The sequence below is a fragment of the Eleutherodactylus coqui genome, chromosome 8, assembly GCF_035609145.1.
Source record: "Eleutherodactylus coqui strain aEleCoq1 chromosome 8, aEleCoq1.hap1, whole genome shotgun sequence".
In the NCBI taxonomy this organism is placed as follows: domain Eukaryota; kingdom Metazoa; phylum Chordata; class Amphibia; order Anura; family Eleutherodactylidae; genus Eleutherodactylus; species Eleutherodactylus coqui.
The window spans coordinates 59949051-59969534 of NC_089844.1; the positions used below are offsets into that span (position 1 = coordinate 59949051).

General features: G+C 45.1%; 1 protein-coding gene across 1 annotated transcript in view; it reads right to left on the reverse strand.

Moving 5' to 3' along the window:
- Positions 1–18865, reverse strand: part of PLCL1 (phospholipase C like 1 (inactive)) — a 259157-nt gene extending 240292 nt beyond the window's left edge. Inside the window, exon 1 of the mRNA XM_066575683.1 lies at positions 18602–18865. Within this exon, the coding sequence (XP_066431780.1) occupies positions 18602–18736 (135 nt within the window). The 5' untranslated portion in view covers positions 18737–18865. The remainder of the gene's footprint in view (positions 1–18601) is intronic.
- Between the last annotated feature and the right edge of the window lie 1619 nt (positions 18866–20484).

Genomic DNA, 20484 nt, shown 5'->3' on the forward strand with positions numbered 1-20484 from the left:
CGATGAAAGGCCAGATCAACTTTACCTTTTAGTCCCACACTGCTGTAATTAATGGATTATTACAGTTCGCCTTCATACAGCGCTCGTCTCTAAGATCTAACTTCAGCTACTAAATATGGAAGCTTTTGAATTGTAAAGTGAGATCGCTGTCAGAGCTCTGTAAGCTTAGATTAAGGTTTGCCTTTTCACTGCCAGGGCAATTTTCACAAACACAAATAAAAAATAAAAATCCTATTACACCCTTATAGCCTTATATTTTTCAGAAAGTAGACACCTGGCCTATTGTGAGAAGGACACCTTTACAGTTTACAATCATGGGCACCTTCATGCGATTTTGCAGTAAAGCATAGCACTTTGTACAAAATACATACAAATTCATATTTGTGGTTAAAAGTCTGACTTATGTGGAACAGGAAAGGCACAATACCTTCAAAAAATATAAGTACACGATGTTGACGCATCGTTATAGCCAACGGCATACCCAACCTCCCCCCCTGCTGGCCATCGCCTTGTCCTTTCCGCTGTAGACACAGTATGTCCAGTCAGTTTCTTGGTCTCCATAGGGTGCATGGCTGGCCCAGCTCTCCAAGGGCCAATCCAAACAACTCTCTGGCCATCTCAAGCAGCCTTCCTGCTAGCAGGTTCCTGAGCAATAACTCAGTGTGTGCAAAGGTGTTATGATGTTCTGTCCTCTCTCGGTTTTGATTTATGCTTGTTCCACTTAGCTTTCCTAACTTTGGCCTGTTTATTGACCACATTTACTCTGTCTGCCGCCTGGCCTCACCTTCGGCTTGTTTCATCGTTACAAATATATTCTGCCTGGCCTTACCTCTATTCTATGACCATGTCTCTGCCTACACCCTCTGGTATTGCGTTATGGAAAACCTTCCGCCTGTTCCGACTTCAATTCTGTTCCTCAACCACCTCTCGGTCCATGCCCTCCAGTATTGCATAATGTAATTCTGCCACATAACCGAGACCATTTCTGGGGAAACCGTCTAGGGTTCCTCACAGCAAAGACCAGATCCCATCTGGTGGGGTTAAACAAAGGAACCTCAGGTGCAGCTCCCACATCTAGCTGGAAGATAAATTGGTTTTGCGCCACATCGGGTCCACTTCTGCCGTCTTGACACATTACTTATACCTATATGCACATATCCTTACATATTCGATAAAAGTAAACAGACCAGCAACGTCTGTGATCCAGATGCCAGTAAACCTCCAAGTCGATAATGTCCAAATTAGGAGAAGGATTAGATGTGCAAATGTTCCTTTTTCTTCCTTATTCACTAACTAAATAAGCTTACTAAATGTAATAGATAACACATATCCTCCCTAATTGTTAAGAGGGGTGATAACACAGAGAAAAGTTTCTATATATGGTCTCTGTGATCGCTGGAGACTGCTAATGGATGGATATGACAGGCTGTGAATTTTTCTTCCTGATGTCACTTGCAGGTTCCACCTTCCTTAAAGTAACACGGAGCCAGGAAGTAAAACTTTTTATGTTGCCCCCGAACTTCAAATGAGTATGTTACCCTAAGGCTATGTTCACACCGGTGGAATCTGTGTTGAATTCTTCCATGCAGATTCAGCCTCACATATATATTAAGTACTTATATATGCGGATTTCAAATTCACATGTGCAAAAAACTCTCTGCCTGTACAGCAGTGTTCCCCAACTCCAGTCCTCAGGGACCGCCAACAGGTCACGTTTTTAGGATTTCCTCAGTGTTGCACAGGTGATGTAATTATTGTTGGTGTCTCAGACATTGCCACAGATGTTCTTACTATAGGATATCCTGAAAACATGACCTGTTGGTGGTCCCTGAGGGCTGGAGTTGGGGACCCCTTCCGTACAGACAATGCTGTGGACTCCCGTAAAAAGTAATGGGCTGAATCTTGAGCAGATTTGATGCAAAATCCATGCGGATTCCACATCAATTCCGCAATTTAAAAAAATAGAGCGTGCACATACCCTTACCATTACACCTACCATATTAAACCTGGTATCATTATAAAGTATCCAGGCTTTAATATCATCTAACTTGAAGCCCTTATATCCCAACTTTGGCAAGCACTTAAAAGTCAAGAGATATTACATAATTCCCTGGCAGTAGAATCCAATGAAATAGCTACCAGGGTGACTCCTGAAAACCAAAGTAGCTTCTTCCCTTCAGTTCTGTACTAGATTTACACTAAGAAGTGTTTAGTGGTTCATGCATCGTAAACTGGTACTAAGTTGATGAGACTATTTATAAGAATGGCAGCAGTTCCAGAAACAATGGAGTTGGTGGGTATGTAGGTGGCATATCACTGGCTTCTCAGGTACAGTGACAGAATTTTCCTAAGAGGGGAAAGAGTTTCTCCTCTGTTTACAGAAGTCTAGCTGTTTCCTTTGCTCACAGCCGCTCTGGAGTGCATCACTTGCAGAGTCACTCCGGAGACACATAAATCAGCCTTATTTCTAGCCGCAGGGAAGCCAGAACTAATTGGATGAAGTAGGGACGGACAGTTTTTCTTCACTCTGTTTCCCTTCTACATTACTAAAATATATAACAATGACCTATGAGGAGTTCTTACCAACAAGGTCATCTTCACGAGTGCATCCTACAGCATGAAGGGGCAAGGAAATCGCTTTAACCTATGCACCCATGGAAAGTAATTCTATTAAATCTGAGCAGACGTGTTCCAGTGTAAAGGAAGTAAGGGCATATTGACATGGTGGATGTCAGATGCACCCGAAATTCTTGTGCGCAATTACTATCGCGCAGCACATAGACACTTCAACTATATGTGTGAGGCACTCTACATTACATGTCCTATTCTTCTGCAAGACTTGCGCAAAAATAGGACAGGCAGGGATTCTTTCAAACTCACTTGTGTGCATGAAGCCATTCAAATGAAAGGGCCGTTTGCTGTGCGAGTTGCATCCATATCGCAATCGGACAGAACTCGGACAGGAATATTGCCTGTGTAAATACACCCTGAGAGTCAGAACGGTGGAGCTCAATATGGACTGTAGGAACATCATACTTGATTCTATATCATCAACAGTAAAGCTGAGTACCTTATAATTAATTTTTTCAATCCTCTGATAAAGCAAAGCACCTTGGGTTATGCAGTTGCTATAGCTGCTGGTTGCAGCCGGCGTCTTCTCTCACCTCCTCCTGTCAGTCGAGGCCATCAGCGGTTCCCCCATCTGTTGTGCAGCAGAAACCACATCATCAATCCTACTGCCGCCTGTAGGGTGCGCACGCACTTGGCCAACCTGGTAAAGGGCCAATAGCTGTACCCAGTTTTCCATCCCCTACCAATACAGACACTCTCCTAGTTAATGCACCCCCTACTTGGATGTGCCTGAGCAATAGGTTCTCCATAGGCGATGTGATTTCTTGATTGTCTCCTTGATTTAATCCATGACTGTTCACTCAACTTTCCCAACTTCACCTGTTCTGAACTCAGTTTGTACCTTGACCACAATTTATCAGAATGCCGCCTGCCCTAACTCTTAGCCTCTCTGCCCATTAATGGAAGTACTCCACCTGTCCTGACCCCGGCCGGTGATATCAACTACAACTCTGCCTGTTCTTCCAGTAACACACTACGGTGCCTCTGACCTGTTCATGTAGGCTGCCACTGCACCAAGTCTACTCTTGAAGTTACAGCCCGGTGGACCCTGCAGGTAAAGCTGGATCCCTGAAAAAGAGGTTTAAGGGTGAAAAAAGTAAAAGAAAAGTCTTGTTTGAAGAAAGAGTAAAGCAGCATGGATAAGTGGAGCCACTGGGTATATCGACAATGGAACTACAAAGATATACTGTATTAACATAAATTGTACACCGATTGGAAAAGTTGGCACCAGTGATTTGGTACCCTGTACCATCACCATCTAGTTTTGTAGTTTGTCAGCTGTTTAGACAAAATACCTAGAAGCTCCACATCTTAGATGAAAAAGGGTGGACTTCATGGACCTGTGTCTTTTCTATAAAGTACATTTGTGTAAGTTTTTTAAAAACAGGCTACTTTCTTCAATGTATGTGATTAATTAAAAGTTCAAATGTGTTATCACACAGTGGCTCAGTGGGCAGCACTGTTTTGTAGCACTGGGGGGCCTGTGTTTGCAACCAAATAAGGACAACATCTGCATGGCGTTTGTTCTTCCTAAGTCTATGTGGACCTCCTCCATGACCTCAGAGTCAGAGAAATTACACATTGGGGTCTGGGACCAATATGAATGGTGACTCTGTACAACACTGTGGAACAATTGAGCGATCAGAATATATATAAATAATTTTAGCCCCGGGAGAGGCCATAATTAAAAGTAATTCTGTAATTCTTTTAAAATCACCTGTTCTATAAATGTTTTCATTTATCACGGTATATCTAGACGGTTTGTTTTTGAGAGGAGTGATGGAAGGGTCTATGTCTATGTAATAGCCATTACTAAACCAAGGAGATCTACTAAACATCTATAAATTATACTATGACATATATATAGCTCAACAGTTTCCGAACAAATCTCAGCTCGACTCATAAAACCAGCAATTAACACCTTGGAGATTTGATCATACTGCCTATAGTCAATGACTCACGTCTTCCGAGTTAACAACTCCCTTTCCAAGGTGCCATGGAGAGAACGGATGAGGAATCTCTTGCACCCCTTATCTAAGGGTCCTTCACACAGGACAATTGTTGAACCGATCCGTTATTTGATAGATAAATTATCTTTCATCGGTCAGTTGCTGCCAGGATTTACACTGAACGATTATCCAGCCGGAATATGAGAGATTACCGTGCAGTGCAAACTGGCCCCAAGCAAAGAAAACCACTGGGATTTAGGCCCATTTAGACAACGATTATCGCTCAAAATTCGTTCAAAAGCCATCTTTCGAGCGATAACCATTGTGTCTAAACGAGCAGCCATCCTGCACTGTTCGTTCATTGGTGATATCTAGGAAGCTAGAAATCACAGATGACTTATCAGCGCCGCACGCTGATTTTCTCAGCAGGCAGCGCTGATAACATTCTTTCAGCTGGTATCCTGCTGGCAGTTCTCAGCGGGACACCAGCTGAAAGCTCCGGGAACAATGTAGCTGTTTGCATGTACAAAACAGTTGCTTTGTTCTTGGAGCTATCACGGTGGTATCCCACTCCACCTGCATTAACGCCTAAGTAGCTAATTAGCTACTTAGAGTTATGAAAAGATGATCTCTCAAAACTGTCACTCAAACGGTCATTTGATCAATTATCTTTCAGTGTAAATGGCCCTTTAGAGGTCTGAACAGTGAGCTTTCCCTTCCACGTCACAGCATGCAGTCTCATAGGCTGACACGGTAGGTAACATGCTCCCTCTCACAGCATAAGCCTCGGAGTCAGAGATGCTGCTGCAGCTACCCAGATCTTATAGGTTCCCTTGTTAAACTCGTCCACTATATACATCACTTGTTTTTTAGCTAACTACAGTGATCATAATCTATTATTGTATATAGTCAGAGATGGATTTTTTTTTACTATTCTGCATTATGGCACACTGTTCTTTTCTAAAGTATCCAATGCAAGGAGTAATGTAAACCAATGTGACATCCTAGAACACTAATATGACGGACTGCTGATAAGTGGATGAGTTTTCCTATTTCAGCAACTTTTAGACTAATAATACTTTTATCACATCAACATGATTGTTTTTATTACGTCTGACCTAAATGTCATAGCTGCATCCTGATTATTTTTTTGCAGATATGAAGCAAACATGTTCTCCAAATGCCGAGGCGGGCTTTTGAAAGGCGTATTGTTTTCGCAAAACAAAGCCACTGCTTGCAAGAAATTGACAGATTTCACAGGCACCAGAAATTGACAGATCTTCACTGTGAAGTTCTGAAACACCGTACCTTCTTAAAGGGGTTATCCAGGGGCAGACCTCTGTTCAAAACCGCTTCAGTCTACAGTAGAAAAATAACAGGGCTCATACTCACCCTTCCACGCTCTCCCGCCGCTCCCCGGTGAACTTCACCTCCCAGTGTAGGGAGCCATGAATGACATCTCCCAAAAAAAGAGCCATGTGACCGCTACAACTAGTCACCGGCTCCCTTCAGCTGGAAAACGGAACTGGTGCTCACATGACTCAGTGTCAAGTCGTCATCTATCCCCTCCAAGAAGTTCAGCAGGGACCAGACAGCTGGTGAGACAGTAGCATCGGGGGGATTATGGAAGGGCGAGTACGAGCGCTGTTATTTAACTACCGGAGACTGAAGAGGTTTTTGAACAGAAGTATGTCCCCAAATATCCCTTTAACTGATTTATAAGAGGTCGCCCATCTACTGTATATAAAGCGCTGTGGAATAAGTTTGGCGCCATACAAATAAAGATTATTATATTGGCGCTGGCGGATTGACTCATGCACTTTGATCAAAATGTGAGCTAAGAAGTTCCCTATGTGTGTAATACACTAATGTAATGTAAGAGTCAATGTAGCGTGTTATGGTCTTTTGAGTTTGCGTCTCCTGTATGTCGCAGCCATGACGTATATGGAACTGTGCATTCATTTAGTTTAGTAGGAATGCTGACTGACTTGCTTTGGATTTGCTACGCACCTCAACTGTCAATTTCTAGTTTCCTTTTGATGGCTTTTGAAAGCTTAGCTCAATCACATAAAAGCAATAAACGGACGTGTTAAAAGTATAATTACTCTAAAAGTAGGCGAAATGGGAAAATACAAAGACTTCTCAGCACCGCATGGTCTAACACAAAGAAGGAAAGGCTGCAATGAGCTGGATGGGAGCGCTACAGTCACGTAAAGAAACTAATAAGACGCGAACACAAAAAGTCTTTGATAACCTGCACAATGCAGTAGCCAACAGTCATCTGAAATTAGTGCCTTTTGCGACTCGAATTCTTACATGGGTAAGCGCTTCTATCTCCGACGACCACAAATATCTGCTAAATGAAAAATAGGACAGGTTTGACCTTTCAGGTGTTTAGCTTTCAGCCGTTCTTGGTTGTTCAGCTGTAAAAATGACTATGTGCACTCCCTTGATGAGAGGGAAATGTCAGTGCTGGACAATACGTTTCAGAAGAAGGCAGAAGTAGATTATCTGATACTCTCGTCTCCTCACCTGTCTTACACCTTATACGAGTGTCACAGAAAATACGACCCCCTATTTGCAGTTGTAATATACATATACACACACTATATATACTATTTTTTTTTTGGGGGGGGGGGGGGGAGTGAGAGTAGAATGGTCTAATGCAGGAGTGTACAACTCCAGTCCAGGCAGCCCAACAGACCATGTTTTCTGGACTTCCTCCGTATTGCACAGGTGATGTAATTATTGCCAGTGCCTCAGACATTGTCGTTGGAGTCCTTACTATAGGACCGTGATGGCGAACCTATGACACGCGTAGCCATAGTCGCTGACACGCGGCTGCTCACCCAGTTAGTGAATACCGGCAGGGGCCGTTGCTCCCCTGCTGGTATTCACTAACCAGCACTACTAGCAGCGCTGATCCCGGCGCACACTGTGATGTCAGTGTGCAGCCGGGATCCTCCTCCCCCCTCCGCCGACGTCTCCTACCTGTTGGTTCCATAAGAGCATCCGGGGAAGGAGGCGTCCGGCAGCACACCGACGTCACAGTGTGTGCCAGAGATCATCTCTGTTAGCAGCACGCCGGGCACAGGAGGAGCGGAGCTTCCAGGAGGTAAGTACGTTGTTCTCGGGGGCAATGTCGCTGCTGGGGGGATGGCTGGGGGTTGGATGGGGGTCAGTCACTGCTGGGGGGGGGGGCTGCTTGGGGGTGGGTGGGGTCAGTCACTGCCGGGGGGACACTGTAGGGGTCAATCACTGCCGGGGGGACACTGTAGGGGTCAATCACTGCCAGGGGGACACTGTAGGGGTCAATCACTGCCAGGGGGACACTGTAGGGGTCAATCACTGCCAGGGGGACACTGTAGGGGTCAATCACTGCCAGGGGGACACTGTAGGGGGTGGTCAGTCACTGCCGGGGGGCCGCTGCTGTGGGGGATCAGTCACTGCTGGGGGTAGTTAATCCGCAGGGGCCGCTGAGGGGGGGGGTCAGTCACTGCTGGGGGGGCCGCTGTGGGGGTCAGTCACTGCTGGAGAGTAGTTAATCCACGGGGGCCGCTGTGGGGGGCGCGGTCGCTGCTGGGGGGGGGGCTGCTGTGGGGTCAGTCACTGCTATGGGGCCGCTGTGGGGGTCAGTCACTGCTGGGCGGGGGGGTTTCAGTCACTGCTGGGGGGGGGGGATCAGTCTCTGCTGGGGGTAGTTAATCCGCAGGGGCCGCTGGGGGCGGTAGTCACGGCTGGGGGGGGCGCTGTGGGGGTCCAGTCACTGCTGGGGGGGGCCGCTGTGGGGGGGGTCAGTCACTGCTGGGGGCCCGCTGTAATGCTTATGCACATGGGCAAAGGAAATGCATGTCACCATTACACGCTAAATGGAAAACACTGACATGGAAAAGGATTTGGGGATTTTAATTAACTGTAAGCTTAAATGGAGCAACCAATGTCAGGCAGCTACTGCTGAGGTAAATAGGATCATGGGGTACATAAAAGGAGGTCTAGGGGCACATGATGAGAACATTGTTCTTCCTCTTCACAAGTCACTGGTGAGACCACACATGGAGTATTGTATACAGTTTTGGGCACTGGTACTCAAGGACATATCAGAGCTTGGCCAAGTTCAAAGACGAGCAACCAAAGTAATAAATGGAATGGGCGGACAACAATACCCAGAGAGGTTATCAAAATTGGGATTATTTAATTTAGAAAAAAAGATGGCCGAGGGGGCGACCTAATATCCAAGTATAAATAGATGAGGGGACAATATAAAGCGCTCTCCCATGATCTGTTTATACCCAGGACTGTGACTGTAACAAGGGGGCATCCTCTCTGCTGAGGATGAGGTGATGGCGAACTCGATAAAGGACTTCAAGAGGGACCTGAAGGCCTTTCTTTAGAGTAACAATATTATATGTTCCGGTCACTAATTGCTTTAGAAGGGTTGGGATTATTCTGATTATCAGATTTGGAGTTGGGAAGAAAAAGGTTTCGTTAAATTAGGAAAATTGGCTTCTACCTCATTGCGGAGGGGTTGGATCAACATTGCAAGTTAATAGGCTGAAATGGATGAGCAAATAGGTCTTTTTCAGCCTTAAATACTATGCTATGACACATACAAAAACAAGAAAGCACTGACTTCTCCTCTCATAGAAAAATAGGTGATGTGTCCGCAAAATACTCAGTCATATCAGCAATCTTGCTAATCTCTCCTTAATGTCAAAATGAGCTAGAGCTTCCAGGATATACATATTTCTGTCTCTTGTAGTGTGGGAATTATTCTAGCTATGACCCTAAAAGCGACAAAATGTTCCTTCAGGAAAGAGAACCGTAAAACCCGCCTGCGACTCTCTGATCTCTACTTCTATAGGCTTTTAACATGTTACAGTACATGAGGATTTCATTAGCAGAAATGAGAAGCTGCCACTGGGACCGAGCTAAAAAAAAACCTGATAATATCTTGGTGACCAAGTGAGAGGCCTTTAACCCCTTGCATGCCAGATAGCTGTTAACAGAAAAGGTTGGCCATACAATACACGAGTATTTTGACCGACACTCAGCACAAGCTTCAGTCGCCTGCAAAAAAAAAAAAACATAACTGGGCAAGAGAGGGTTAATGGCAGCTCTTGCTATATAGAACAGAGAGTATGCAAATAAATGTATGAAAATAATAATGGTAATCAGGAAAATAACAGCTCGGTGCAGCCATCAGCAGCTGTAATCTCCAGGGGTGCAGAGAAAGCAAAAGATCTGGAAGGAAGAGGGTGGTGGTGAGGCTGGGGGGGAGGAACGATGAAGCAGAGAGGGCTTTGACAAAGCCATACACCTCCACATAGTCTGCTGTGACTTTCTATTTCGGGATCCAATAACAACAATCTTGTAGCACTTTGTTGGAACTTGCCCAGTCATTTCAGATCATGGAGAGATCTATTGGGTTCCTGCCAGTGATATCCTGAGAAGCCATTTGCATTAACCCTGACCATTCCCAAGTGTGGTGCCAGCTGCCAGAAAGGAAAACGATCACTATCAGATTTACTTCCTATAACAATTGGGAAAATAGACCAGAACGTGTGACAAAGACTGAGCTCACGTCTCCATCTGCCCACCGGAGCGCCTATTAAATCTCTGCCCCATAAGAATCCTTATGTTAGGAGCCAGAATGCTCTTTCTCATCAATACTGATAGAAAAAGTATATCATAAACAATGCATATTTACAAATCAGCCCATTTTCTGGGAATGTATCGCCAGTCTGACGTTTTCTGGAGTGTAGCAAGGAGTCACATTTGTCAATACATGCCAGAGTTCTAAACAAGGCTTACATTTGATACATGTGTATCTTTTTTGCAATTTATACATAATAACTGAGTATGTGATAAAAACAAGAGGGTCAGCCTAATTTATTACACCAAGTTCAAGGATACACATCTTAGACCAAATCTCTCAACGTCCTCGAAATGTGGAAGTGCAAGGTCATTGCTTGCACCACAAAACCCCTACACTAAGGTTTATTGTCCTCATGGGAGCAGTGACAGAGAGCGAGCTTAAGCTGGTATTGACTAATTTAATTGCCGCTCACATACCTGACAGTTCTGCTAAGCTAATCTTATTGGGCTTAGTGTGAGTGGATCCGTCCTGAGCTGCTTATTCTGCAGTCTATGAGCCAAACAAGAAAAAAAATGAAAATTCTCCACTTACAGCTCTATGTCTTCTAATTAAATTTTTAATACACATAATACCGTGTTTCCCCGAAAATAAGACAGGGTCTTAATTTTTGCTCCAAAATATTTATTTTTTACATGTATATCTGCCTGGCCACCATTTAAAAAATCATGATAGGGCTTCTTTTTAGGGTAGGTCTTATTTTCGGGGGAAACGGTAGAAGGGGGGGGGGGGTCGATTCATATAACTTTATAAGCATTATAAACATTGCATGTTACATACCTGAGTGATAAATACATGCTAGATATTATACATTTGGTACAGATACATTCTGCTGTCCCCTAGCAAGACTGACAATACATATGCTCATCTTTTTAACACATACTTATTACGTCACTCCTGGTAGCTGGTACTTCCCTTCATTCACCCTGCAAATGTCCAGCAAGTACTCTCACAGAAGATGGGAACTCTTTATATATTCTGACCCGACATTCCAGTTTGTCCCAAAGATGTTCACTAGGGTTGAGGTCGGGACTCTGTGCAGCCAGTCCAATCACAGAACAGCCATATCCTCAAACCAATGTAAAACAGCATTGGATTTGTGACAAGGCACGTTGTCTTGTTGGAAGTATGGCTGACCATTCCCAGAGCATTGCCACATTGCTATTGTCTAGACTGTCCATATTCATGGTTCTTGTCACTACAACCAACGGACCGAGACCATGCCATGTAAGACAACCCCAGACGATAAAGGAACCTCTTACACAACAAACTCAGGCAAAAGGCGTTCGCCAGGCATCCTCCACATTCAGATCTTATTTGAACATGGAATAACGTGATTTGATACTCTCTAGAATGCTTTTCTATTGTTTAATTGCTCAACTGTCCAATGATGACGCTCCATGCCCAACTGTCGATGGACCGATGCATTGCACTTCATGATGGATGGCTTGTGTGCAATGACATAACCCGTATATACAACAGCATGCAGTTTCCAATCCCGTGATTAGCCATCAAAGTGGACGAGATTTTGTAAAAATCTCATCCACACACTGCATCCAATCTGTTGCGGACAAACTGTGTGGAAACAGCCATGCAGAGCGGAAATTAAATACGCAGCATGTCAATTCTTTTTTTTTTTCTGCAGCGGACTCTCTCCTGTCTGTGGGGAGAGATGGCTGCAGCAGAAATGCAGGCGGCAAAGCCGCTACAAAACCCGCAGCTGTGGATTTTCAGCGGAATTCTCACGGATTTTCGTTGCGGCCAATCCACAAGAATTCCGCTGGGAATCCGTCCCATGTGAACCCAGCCTTAAACAGATGGGCGCGTTTTTGTCCCATTAGCGGACATTAATTTCAATGGTTTCATTTTCACTAATCAGGAAAGTTAGGGCATGTACTAAGAAAGGACTTGCCCTAACTTTTCTCCTTGCACATAGTTTTCCTGTGAGAAAGATAGGGCATGACCCATCTCCGGCTTTTTATTAAACTCCCATGCAGAGTTTGAATAATCCCTGGTTGATGTGCTAATACGTACCCTAAAGGTGCAGAATATCTGTACCACTATGTGCTTACATCAGCTCACCAAGTCAGGGTGCTTTATCTGTGGGACTAGTCACTCTTATACACAATGCTTCTAGAGGAGAAGCAACCCCTGTATAATCTATAAGAGCTGCACTATGGCTCCCTACAGCTAAAAACTAGATGCCATACTATGTATCAGACCATATTCCCCACTGAAAGTATTGATACAGTGCTTCTAAAAAAGGCTACAGTGCAATTGACATATTGATGCAATGACATCAATATTTATGATACACTTGTGGCACAATGATTTTTTTTTTCTTTACAAAGGCAAAACGATGCAGAGAAAAATATTGACACATGTTGCAGATTATGAAAGCTCACCAGCGGAAGCTGAGCAGTGATAGACACAATGTTACTTCCCATACCATCTATGACAGATGCAGCCCATGTCCCAACATCAATGTGACAACCAAAAGGGTTTTGTTTTTCTAGTGATTTAACCCTATGATGCGTTTTCTGTATTTCCTATGAGTTTTATTAACCATCATGCATTTTATTAACCATTGTCTACTTTTATTATTGCATCCAGCTTGGCTCTACCATTGATTTGGTTTTTTTGTCTATCAGTTTTTAAAAACCTTGTATCATCACTCCACATGAGCTGTATTCACAATCTGAATTTCCGTTTTTGACATCATTTATTCCTTTTAAATGTCACTTGTGAATGTATAAAACATGTTGTATTTGTACTATTTTTTTGGAATAAACATGGACAATCTATCGATTGTGGCCCATTAAATGTTTGTGTCGACAGATTCCAACTTTCTTTAGTTGTTTCCGATTCCATTTTCCAGCTTTCTGCGGCTCCTAAATATGGCTAAAAAAACGGACATCCAGTCTTGAAGAATATCTTTAACCCTGCAATACTACACCTTTATTTTGCAAAAGAGGTTGGACAACAATTGCCAAGTATATCGAGGAACATATAAGAGCTCAGAGCAGGTTGTTGTAATAGAAGAAATTAAATTAATAGCGCTCTGGTCACACCACTTGGAAAATCCGATAGTGTGAAATCTCACCCAGAGTGTTATATCCAGGGTTGAAGAATACATCCAAAACTTTGCTCAAATTTGTAGCATCAGGAATAATCTTACATGTACAGTATTGGCCAAATTAATAGGATAGTCTTAAATTTTGTATTGCTATACATGGAGCGCCATTTATCAAAACTGTCTAAAGTAATAACTGTCTTTGCTGCCCATAGCGACCAATCATACTGCAACTTTTATTTTACCGGAGTAACCTCAGAAATAAAAGCCAAGCTCTCATTGGTTGCAATGGGCAACTGTCTATTGGACAGTTGTGATAAATGAGACCCAGTATTGTTTTAGTTGTATTTTTGTTGTAAAAACGGATTATTGGTTGCAAAATGTGCAACGACAGAAGCAATTATTCACTATACTGCAGAGTCTTCCATAGACTCCTGGCGAAAAAACACTGCTGCACAAGCACAGGATTTGCCTCTTTGTGTGGCTTGTCTGGTAATCCAATGTATAACATTGTTGGCAAGTTATTGAAGCTTTTGCAAAAATGGGCAGAAAAGTGACATTTCACCTTGTAAATGGGGTAACATTGAAGTGTTGCTTCAAAATGCTTCAATGATGCAATCTGAAATAGGTGGGAAATAGGATTTTTTAAAAAGCGACTTGATTTGGGTTTGGACTTGTTGGTGAACAGAAAGGGACACTTTGGAAGTCTTCAGAGACTGGACAGACGTCTGTCTAGGATGATTTAGTGAATCCTGCGTTGAGCAGGGAGTTAGACCCGATGATGCTGGAAGGAAACCAATCACCAGCCCCAAGGATGGCTGATTACTTTTAAAACTGTGCTGGAAAAATCAGAAGGCATGTTCTGAATCCATGAAACCACAAAGTGATGTCCAGGTAAGCTGTGGGACTGTGAGGAGGGGATTGTGTGATGCGGGTTACCAAGCCTAACGGTCCAGAAAGAAGCAACTTTTGACTCCACAAAGGCAGTCTTAGAATTGGAGTTCCAAAGATTGGGAAAGTGTTCTTCTCTGATGTGTCAGTGAAATGACAAATGATCGTTACTTGTAAGGAAGAAATTGGAAGAATTCCCAGGGGACCGCGTTGTGCAAAAAAAGTTAAACATCTGGACCTGATGGGCATCATCTTGGTAAAAGGTCCAAATGTTGGATCAATTCCAGTATCGAAGTGTGGAAACGGGATTGAGAATCCCCTGTTTGATCAGCTCAATGAGCGATTTCCGGCGGGAAACTGCATTTTTATGTTGGCTGGAGCTTCTTGCTACACAGTAAAAAGTGTATTGCATGTATTTAATGAACCCAGACTTGAGGTGCTTCCAATGGCAATGGTCTAGATATGAACCCAATAGAGAAGATTTGGTGCAGGTTGAAAGGGGTTTTCCAGTGAGAATTTTATTGATGACCTATCCTCAGGATAGGTCATCAATAATCGATCAGCTGGGGTCTGTCGTCAGGACCCCGACTGATTCGCTGAGCGGTTGCATGCTGTCAGCGCTACAAATACACAGAGATCGGAGCGGGAGCAGTGAAAGTCTCCGCGCCAACCTCTGTGTAGTGACCAGCGCATTGATTTCAATGAGAGCTGTGCCTGCAGTAACAAGCACCAGGCACTACACAGAGGTCGGCGAAGAGACCTCTGCTACTTCACCTCCGACCTTTGTGTATTTGCGGCGCTGACATCATGCGCCCGTTCAGCCGATCAGTCAGCGTCCAATGCAATGGACCCCAGCTGATCAACTATTGATGACCTATTCTGAGGATAGGTCATCAATAGTATTGTCACTAGAAAACCCCATTTAAAAAATAATTAGTGCAGAAGGGCCTGTAACCAGCTGAGTTAAACTATTTGAGAAAATATCGAAAGTCTGGCCGAACTGGTCCGTCTTGTGACGGAAGGGAACAATGCCAAACAGACTTCATTGACTTTTATTGGAGCCGTTTGCCCAGCATTTTACCAGAAGAAAAAGCGCTGCACCCGAGAAAATATTGCAGTCTGCATCGTTACTTTTCTATCCAAAGAAGCGGAAAGCTGACAGCATGGAAGCAAACAGAAACCTTTCGGCTTGTGTTCCGTTTTGTTTTTTTTGGGGTTTTTTTTTAAACCCCATTGAAATCAAAGGAGAAGAAAAAAAAAAAATCAGTTTTTTTTCCCATTTTATTTCAGTTTCTCTCCTCCAAAAATGGAGCAGAGAGACGGCAACCCCGAACTGATCCTAAGGCGGCCTAAAATAGATATTTGCATTATGAGTAAACACTGGTGCGCTGCCATAATAATATGCAAATGGCCCTGTATTGGTGAAAACTCTCTTTAATTACTGTCAACCATAGAGAACTTTTTGATGGGTTTTGAAGGGACAAAGACATCACCTTTGTCTCATAAACTAAGTTATGGGGCTGAGAGGTGAGGGAACGTGGAGGTATCTTTTAAGGCCCATTTAAACAACGATTCTCGCTCAAAGCCATCTTTTGAGCAATAACCGTTGCATCTAAATGCACGGACATCATGAAGTTCCTCGCTCAATTCTAGTTTTCTAGAATTGAGCGATGAACTCTCATCAGCGGTACAGGCTATCACAGTCGGCAGCGCTGATAAGATTCTTTCAGCTCGTGTCCCACGGGTAGTGCACAGCGAGACGCGAGCTGTAAGCACAGAAAACAATACAGCTGTTTGCTTATGCAAAACAGCTGTATTGTTTGTCGAGCAATAGCGGCGGTGTCCTGCTCCGCCTGCATAGCTCTTTAGTAGCTAATTAGCTATTATTGACTAGGCAAAGGTGATTACTCAAAACTGTCACTCAAACTGTCATTTGAGCGATCATCTTTCAGTGTAAATGGGGTCTTACACTCACTGGGTGCCCTATTCCTGTGCAAAGTCAGTGTGTGCCAGCAGCTTGACTATCACTGTGCATGTACCTTCCATAGAGATGAATGGGAGGTGAACACAGAAAGAGTCAAGCTGCTGGCATGCATCAACTTTGCAGGGAAACAACGCAGAAACGGGGCGTCCAGCGAGTACAAAAGATACCTCCATGGACTCCACATTGCCTCACCTCTCAGCCCCATAACTTAGTTTATGGGACTCAAAAGGTGATGCTTGTGTCTCTTCAAAACCCATCGAAAAGTTTTCTATGGTTGACATTAATTAGAGAGAGTTTTCACCATTACAAGCCATTTGCATACAATTATGGCAGCGCAACAGTTTACTCATAACGTAAATGCCAGTTTGGTGTATTTAGGGCTGCTTTCACACCTGCGTTAGGGTCAGTTTAGGTTTTCCGTCTCTCTGCTCCGTTTTTGGAGGAGAGAAACTGAAATAAATTGGAAAGAAATGGATCAGTTTTTCCCCATTGATTTCAATGGGGTTTAAAAAAATGGAAAACAAGCGGAAAGTGACAGTGTCCTTTCAAGAGGGGATAAGATTTCCCAGATTGGTGTGCAGATACGCAGGGATTCCACGCATTCTACAAGTGGACTTGTAACAATGTATCCGTATCCTCACAGCAGTGGCAGCTTCCTGTAACTCACAAACTGTTGTGGAACTACAACTCCCAGCGGTTTCAGTAGTTACCAAATTACTAGACGTTGCAAAGCACGATTATCATGCAGATCACTGCTGGACCGTGCCAAGCTGAAGGATATGGTTCACTTATCGTTCGTTGTTGAGTCTTTGCAGGCATAAGAAGCCAACGCCGATCGGCTGCAGCAGGAAGACACCCATGAGGAGAGGAGAACTTTTCATTACTTTAAACCTCCTCAAAACTTTTCTACGGTATCCGCATTTTGAGGATGCAGTTACAGTCTAAATTGGTGCCGCCGTCAGAGGGCATAGGACGGGATTTCCCAAATCCGCATCCTTGTGGACCCCCACAAATCATGGTTTCTGGATTTTCTCAGATGTAATTGTCAGACATTGCCACAGGTGTTCTTACTATAGGATATCCTGAAAACATGACCTGTTGGGGTCCCTGAGGACTGGAGTTGGGGAAACACTGGCGTAGGGCTACCAAGGGGCCAGATGCACTATTTTCCCTGGACTGGATATGCATGTTGATATCAATCAGCATCCAGAACGGTCCCTCACATTGAGTGTTGTGGGCCAAGTAGTGTGTATTGATGCAATCTGGGATCCAGCATGGACACTCCGTCAACAGAAGGCAGCAGAGTAGTCAGAGGCTTTCCGTCACCTGGGGCAAAGATTCAGTTCTCTGCCCTAGACTGGAGCTAAATACCCCTGCCCTGCCAGCCCCAGCTCCCCTAAAACTATACCCCCGGTAGCTGCCAGACAGGTAGGTGTGGCATTGGGATCCAATATTATTGCCAACACAGAAGAAAAGTTGTTCCTACCAATCAAGCTGAAAAGTAATCCACTTTATAAGGCTGGCAACCCCGAGCCCTACCATTTGCATGGCACAGAAGCCGAGATTATTGGTCTCCTTAGCTGTCTGGCACATTTCCCAACCAGTCCATCCACCCTATTGTTACGGAGCGATGCCCCAGTTATATACCACCTTGTATGAGGACATCTACAAAAAGGAGGGTGCAAGTTTTTTTGGAAAACCACTTCAATAGACATAATTAAATAAAAAGCACTGCACTGTCCCAGGTTCAAGGGGTGCACCGTGCCCGGTTCAAGGGGGGGGAGGCGGTGCACAGTGCCCGGTTCAAGGGGGGGGAGGCGGTGCACCGTGCCCGGTTCAAGGGGGGGGGTGCACCGTGCCCGGTTCAAGGGGGGGCGGTGCACCGTGCCCGGTTCAAAGGGAGGTGGTGCACCGTGCCCGGTTCAAAGGAGAGGGGGTGCACCGTGCCCGGTTCAAAGGAGAGGGGGTGCACCGTGCCCGGTTCAAAGGAGAGGGGGTGCACCGTGCCCACACTGGCATTTCCATGCCTACCTGCTGTATTAACTGCTGAATGCTTCCCTTCTTATCTGTAATGGCGCAGTCACTACCACAACACACGTGGCAGATGGGTTATTTCGTGCCCGGTAGAGATAACTTTAGCGCCCTGGAAGTCAGTCCAGGTTATGTAGGCACAGGCGTGTCACTGACGTACGTTATAGACCCCATAGTAACAGGATCAGCGGCGCTCATGATAAGCGGCGGCGGAGCAAACTGCGCCATTTTATTTATTAATGCACATTTCTTTAAAAGGGAAGGATGTCATTCGTGATGGTACCAGGCTAGTTCTGCCATACAGCTAGATCCACTGAAGTACTACCACTATTATGGAGGAACTACTACCCGCAGCATGCCAGGGTGATGGGCAAGCAGTTGGCACTTACCTTGATGATGCTACTCCTCCTGGGTGCCGCCTTGGCTGCTTCCACCAGGCTGACCTCGGTGACCCCACTCCTCCGTTCTCTGCCCCGGCCATGCTCCGGGCACAGCTCACAAGCCCCGTCTGCCCCCTCTGCCATGGCACTCACAGCCCCGCAACTTCCATTCCCTGCGGGTTTGCGGAGGAGAAGAGCGGCGGCGGCGGGCGGGAGCGGCTCCGTTGTCTGCGCTCACTGTCACACAAAAACTGCCGGAGACTCCGCTGAGTGCAAGTGGGAACCGAGCGAGCACCGCATGAGCTAGCCGGGCACAGCTGGCCGACCCCGGGGAAGCAGCCCGGACCTGATTGGCTGACCTGTTCATGAGCTCTGCTCCCATTGGCTGCTCAGATGTAGAGTAGTACTGGGCTGTGGCACTGTTGCGCGCTGATTGGCAGGCCGGCTGTGATGGGCGGTGCCGTCCTGTGACAGTTCCATGTGCACGGGCGGGGGGTGTTGTGGAAGCCCCGGGTGTGCTCGGGAGGTGCTGAGGAGATTGTGCTCGGCGCTGGCCGGCGGCTCATCCTTTGTCCTAAGACGATGCTGAGACTGCTCGCTTATGGACCCGCAAATCTGCAGAGAGACTCGGAAGAAAAGTGTGTGTTGTGGATGTGAGCTGTATAGGGCTCATTCACACCATTATGGGCTTATTATGTTTTGCGCGTGTAATACGCAGCGAATAGAACGCGTTGATTTCAATGCGTTCATTCGCTGCTGCGTATTAAAGTCGCATGAAAAAAATGCACTATGCCTTTGTGCGTATTCTTCACCGCAATAGCCTATCGACAGCAATGGGCGTGTGTAAAGACGCGGGGAAACTGCATATTCGCTGCGTATTTTTACAGAAAATCTGATTTTTTGCACTTTTTAACGCGCGCAAAAGAAACTGCAGAAAATCGCAGGGCAACAGCATATAGAATCTGGAAATAGGCATGTACCCACGTGAATGCACCCTACAGCCGACTTCACAAGAGTGTAGGCGTATTTGCACGCTTGAGCGTAGTGCTTTGCGGAATGAACGATGCTTTACTGCGTGTGCTTCGGGGTATTCTACTGTACTTTTTGCACTGCAAGGCATGTTCATTTGCGTGCGACAAAGAGGAACTGATTGAAATGGATAATTAATCTTAATGAGTTCAAGATATGTTTTTTTTTTCGCAACAGAATTGAGCAGTGTTGCGCGAATCTCCTTGCGTATTGCTCATGCATTTGCGCACCCGCCGTTGATTTCTACGGGGACCTTTGGTGCACAAACAGACAGAGAAATACAGCATGTTCTATTTTTGTGTGACTAAGGCCTCTTTCAAATGCGCTTCATTTTCACGCAGAATAGGCACGTGAAAAAAAATCGCTCCTAATAGAACCAATGGTTTCCTATAAAAAAAGGTTCAGATAAAGGAATTTTAGACGCGCAAAAAACTCGCACCTTCCAAAGATAGGACGTGCGTGGCTACAATGCCCGCATCTGAGGTCCGTGCTGCGTGAAAAGATAGGACCTGACCTATCTGTGGTGCGCGATGTGCAGGAGTCTCCGTAGACTTCTATGGGAGCCGGAGTATATGGAAACTCCTGTGCAGGAGAAGAAGATTACATATCTCATTAGGAGAATTTCTGCTGACCAAGGGAATTCCCAACTAAAGCGGCACCGCTACAACCAGAAGCGCATTTTGAATGTCCCGCTGTAAACTCCTGTTAGTCTCTGCGGGTAATCCCCTCGGGGACTAACAGGAATTTACAGCGGGACATTTAAAGTGTGCTTCTGGGCAGCATGTGTTAAATGTCCTACTGTAAGCAGCTGGGAATTCCTCCAGCCCGGCTGCTGGGCAATTTCCCCAGCAGGGGGCCAATAG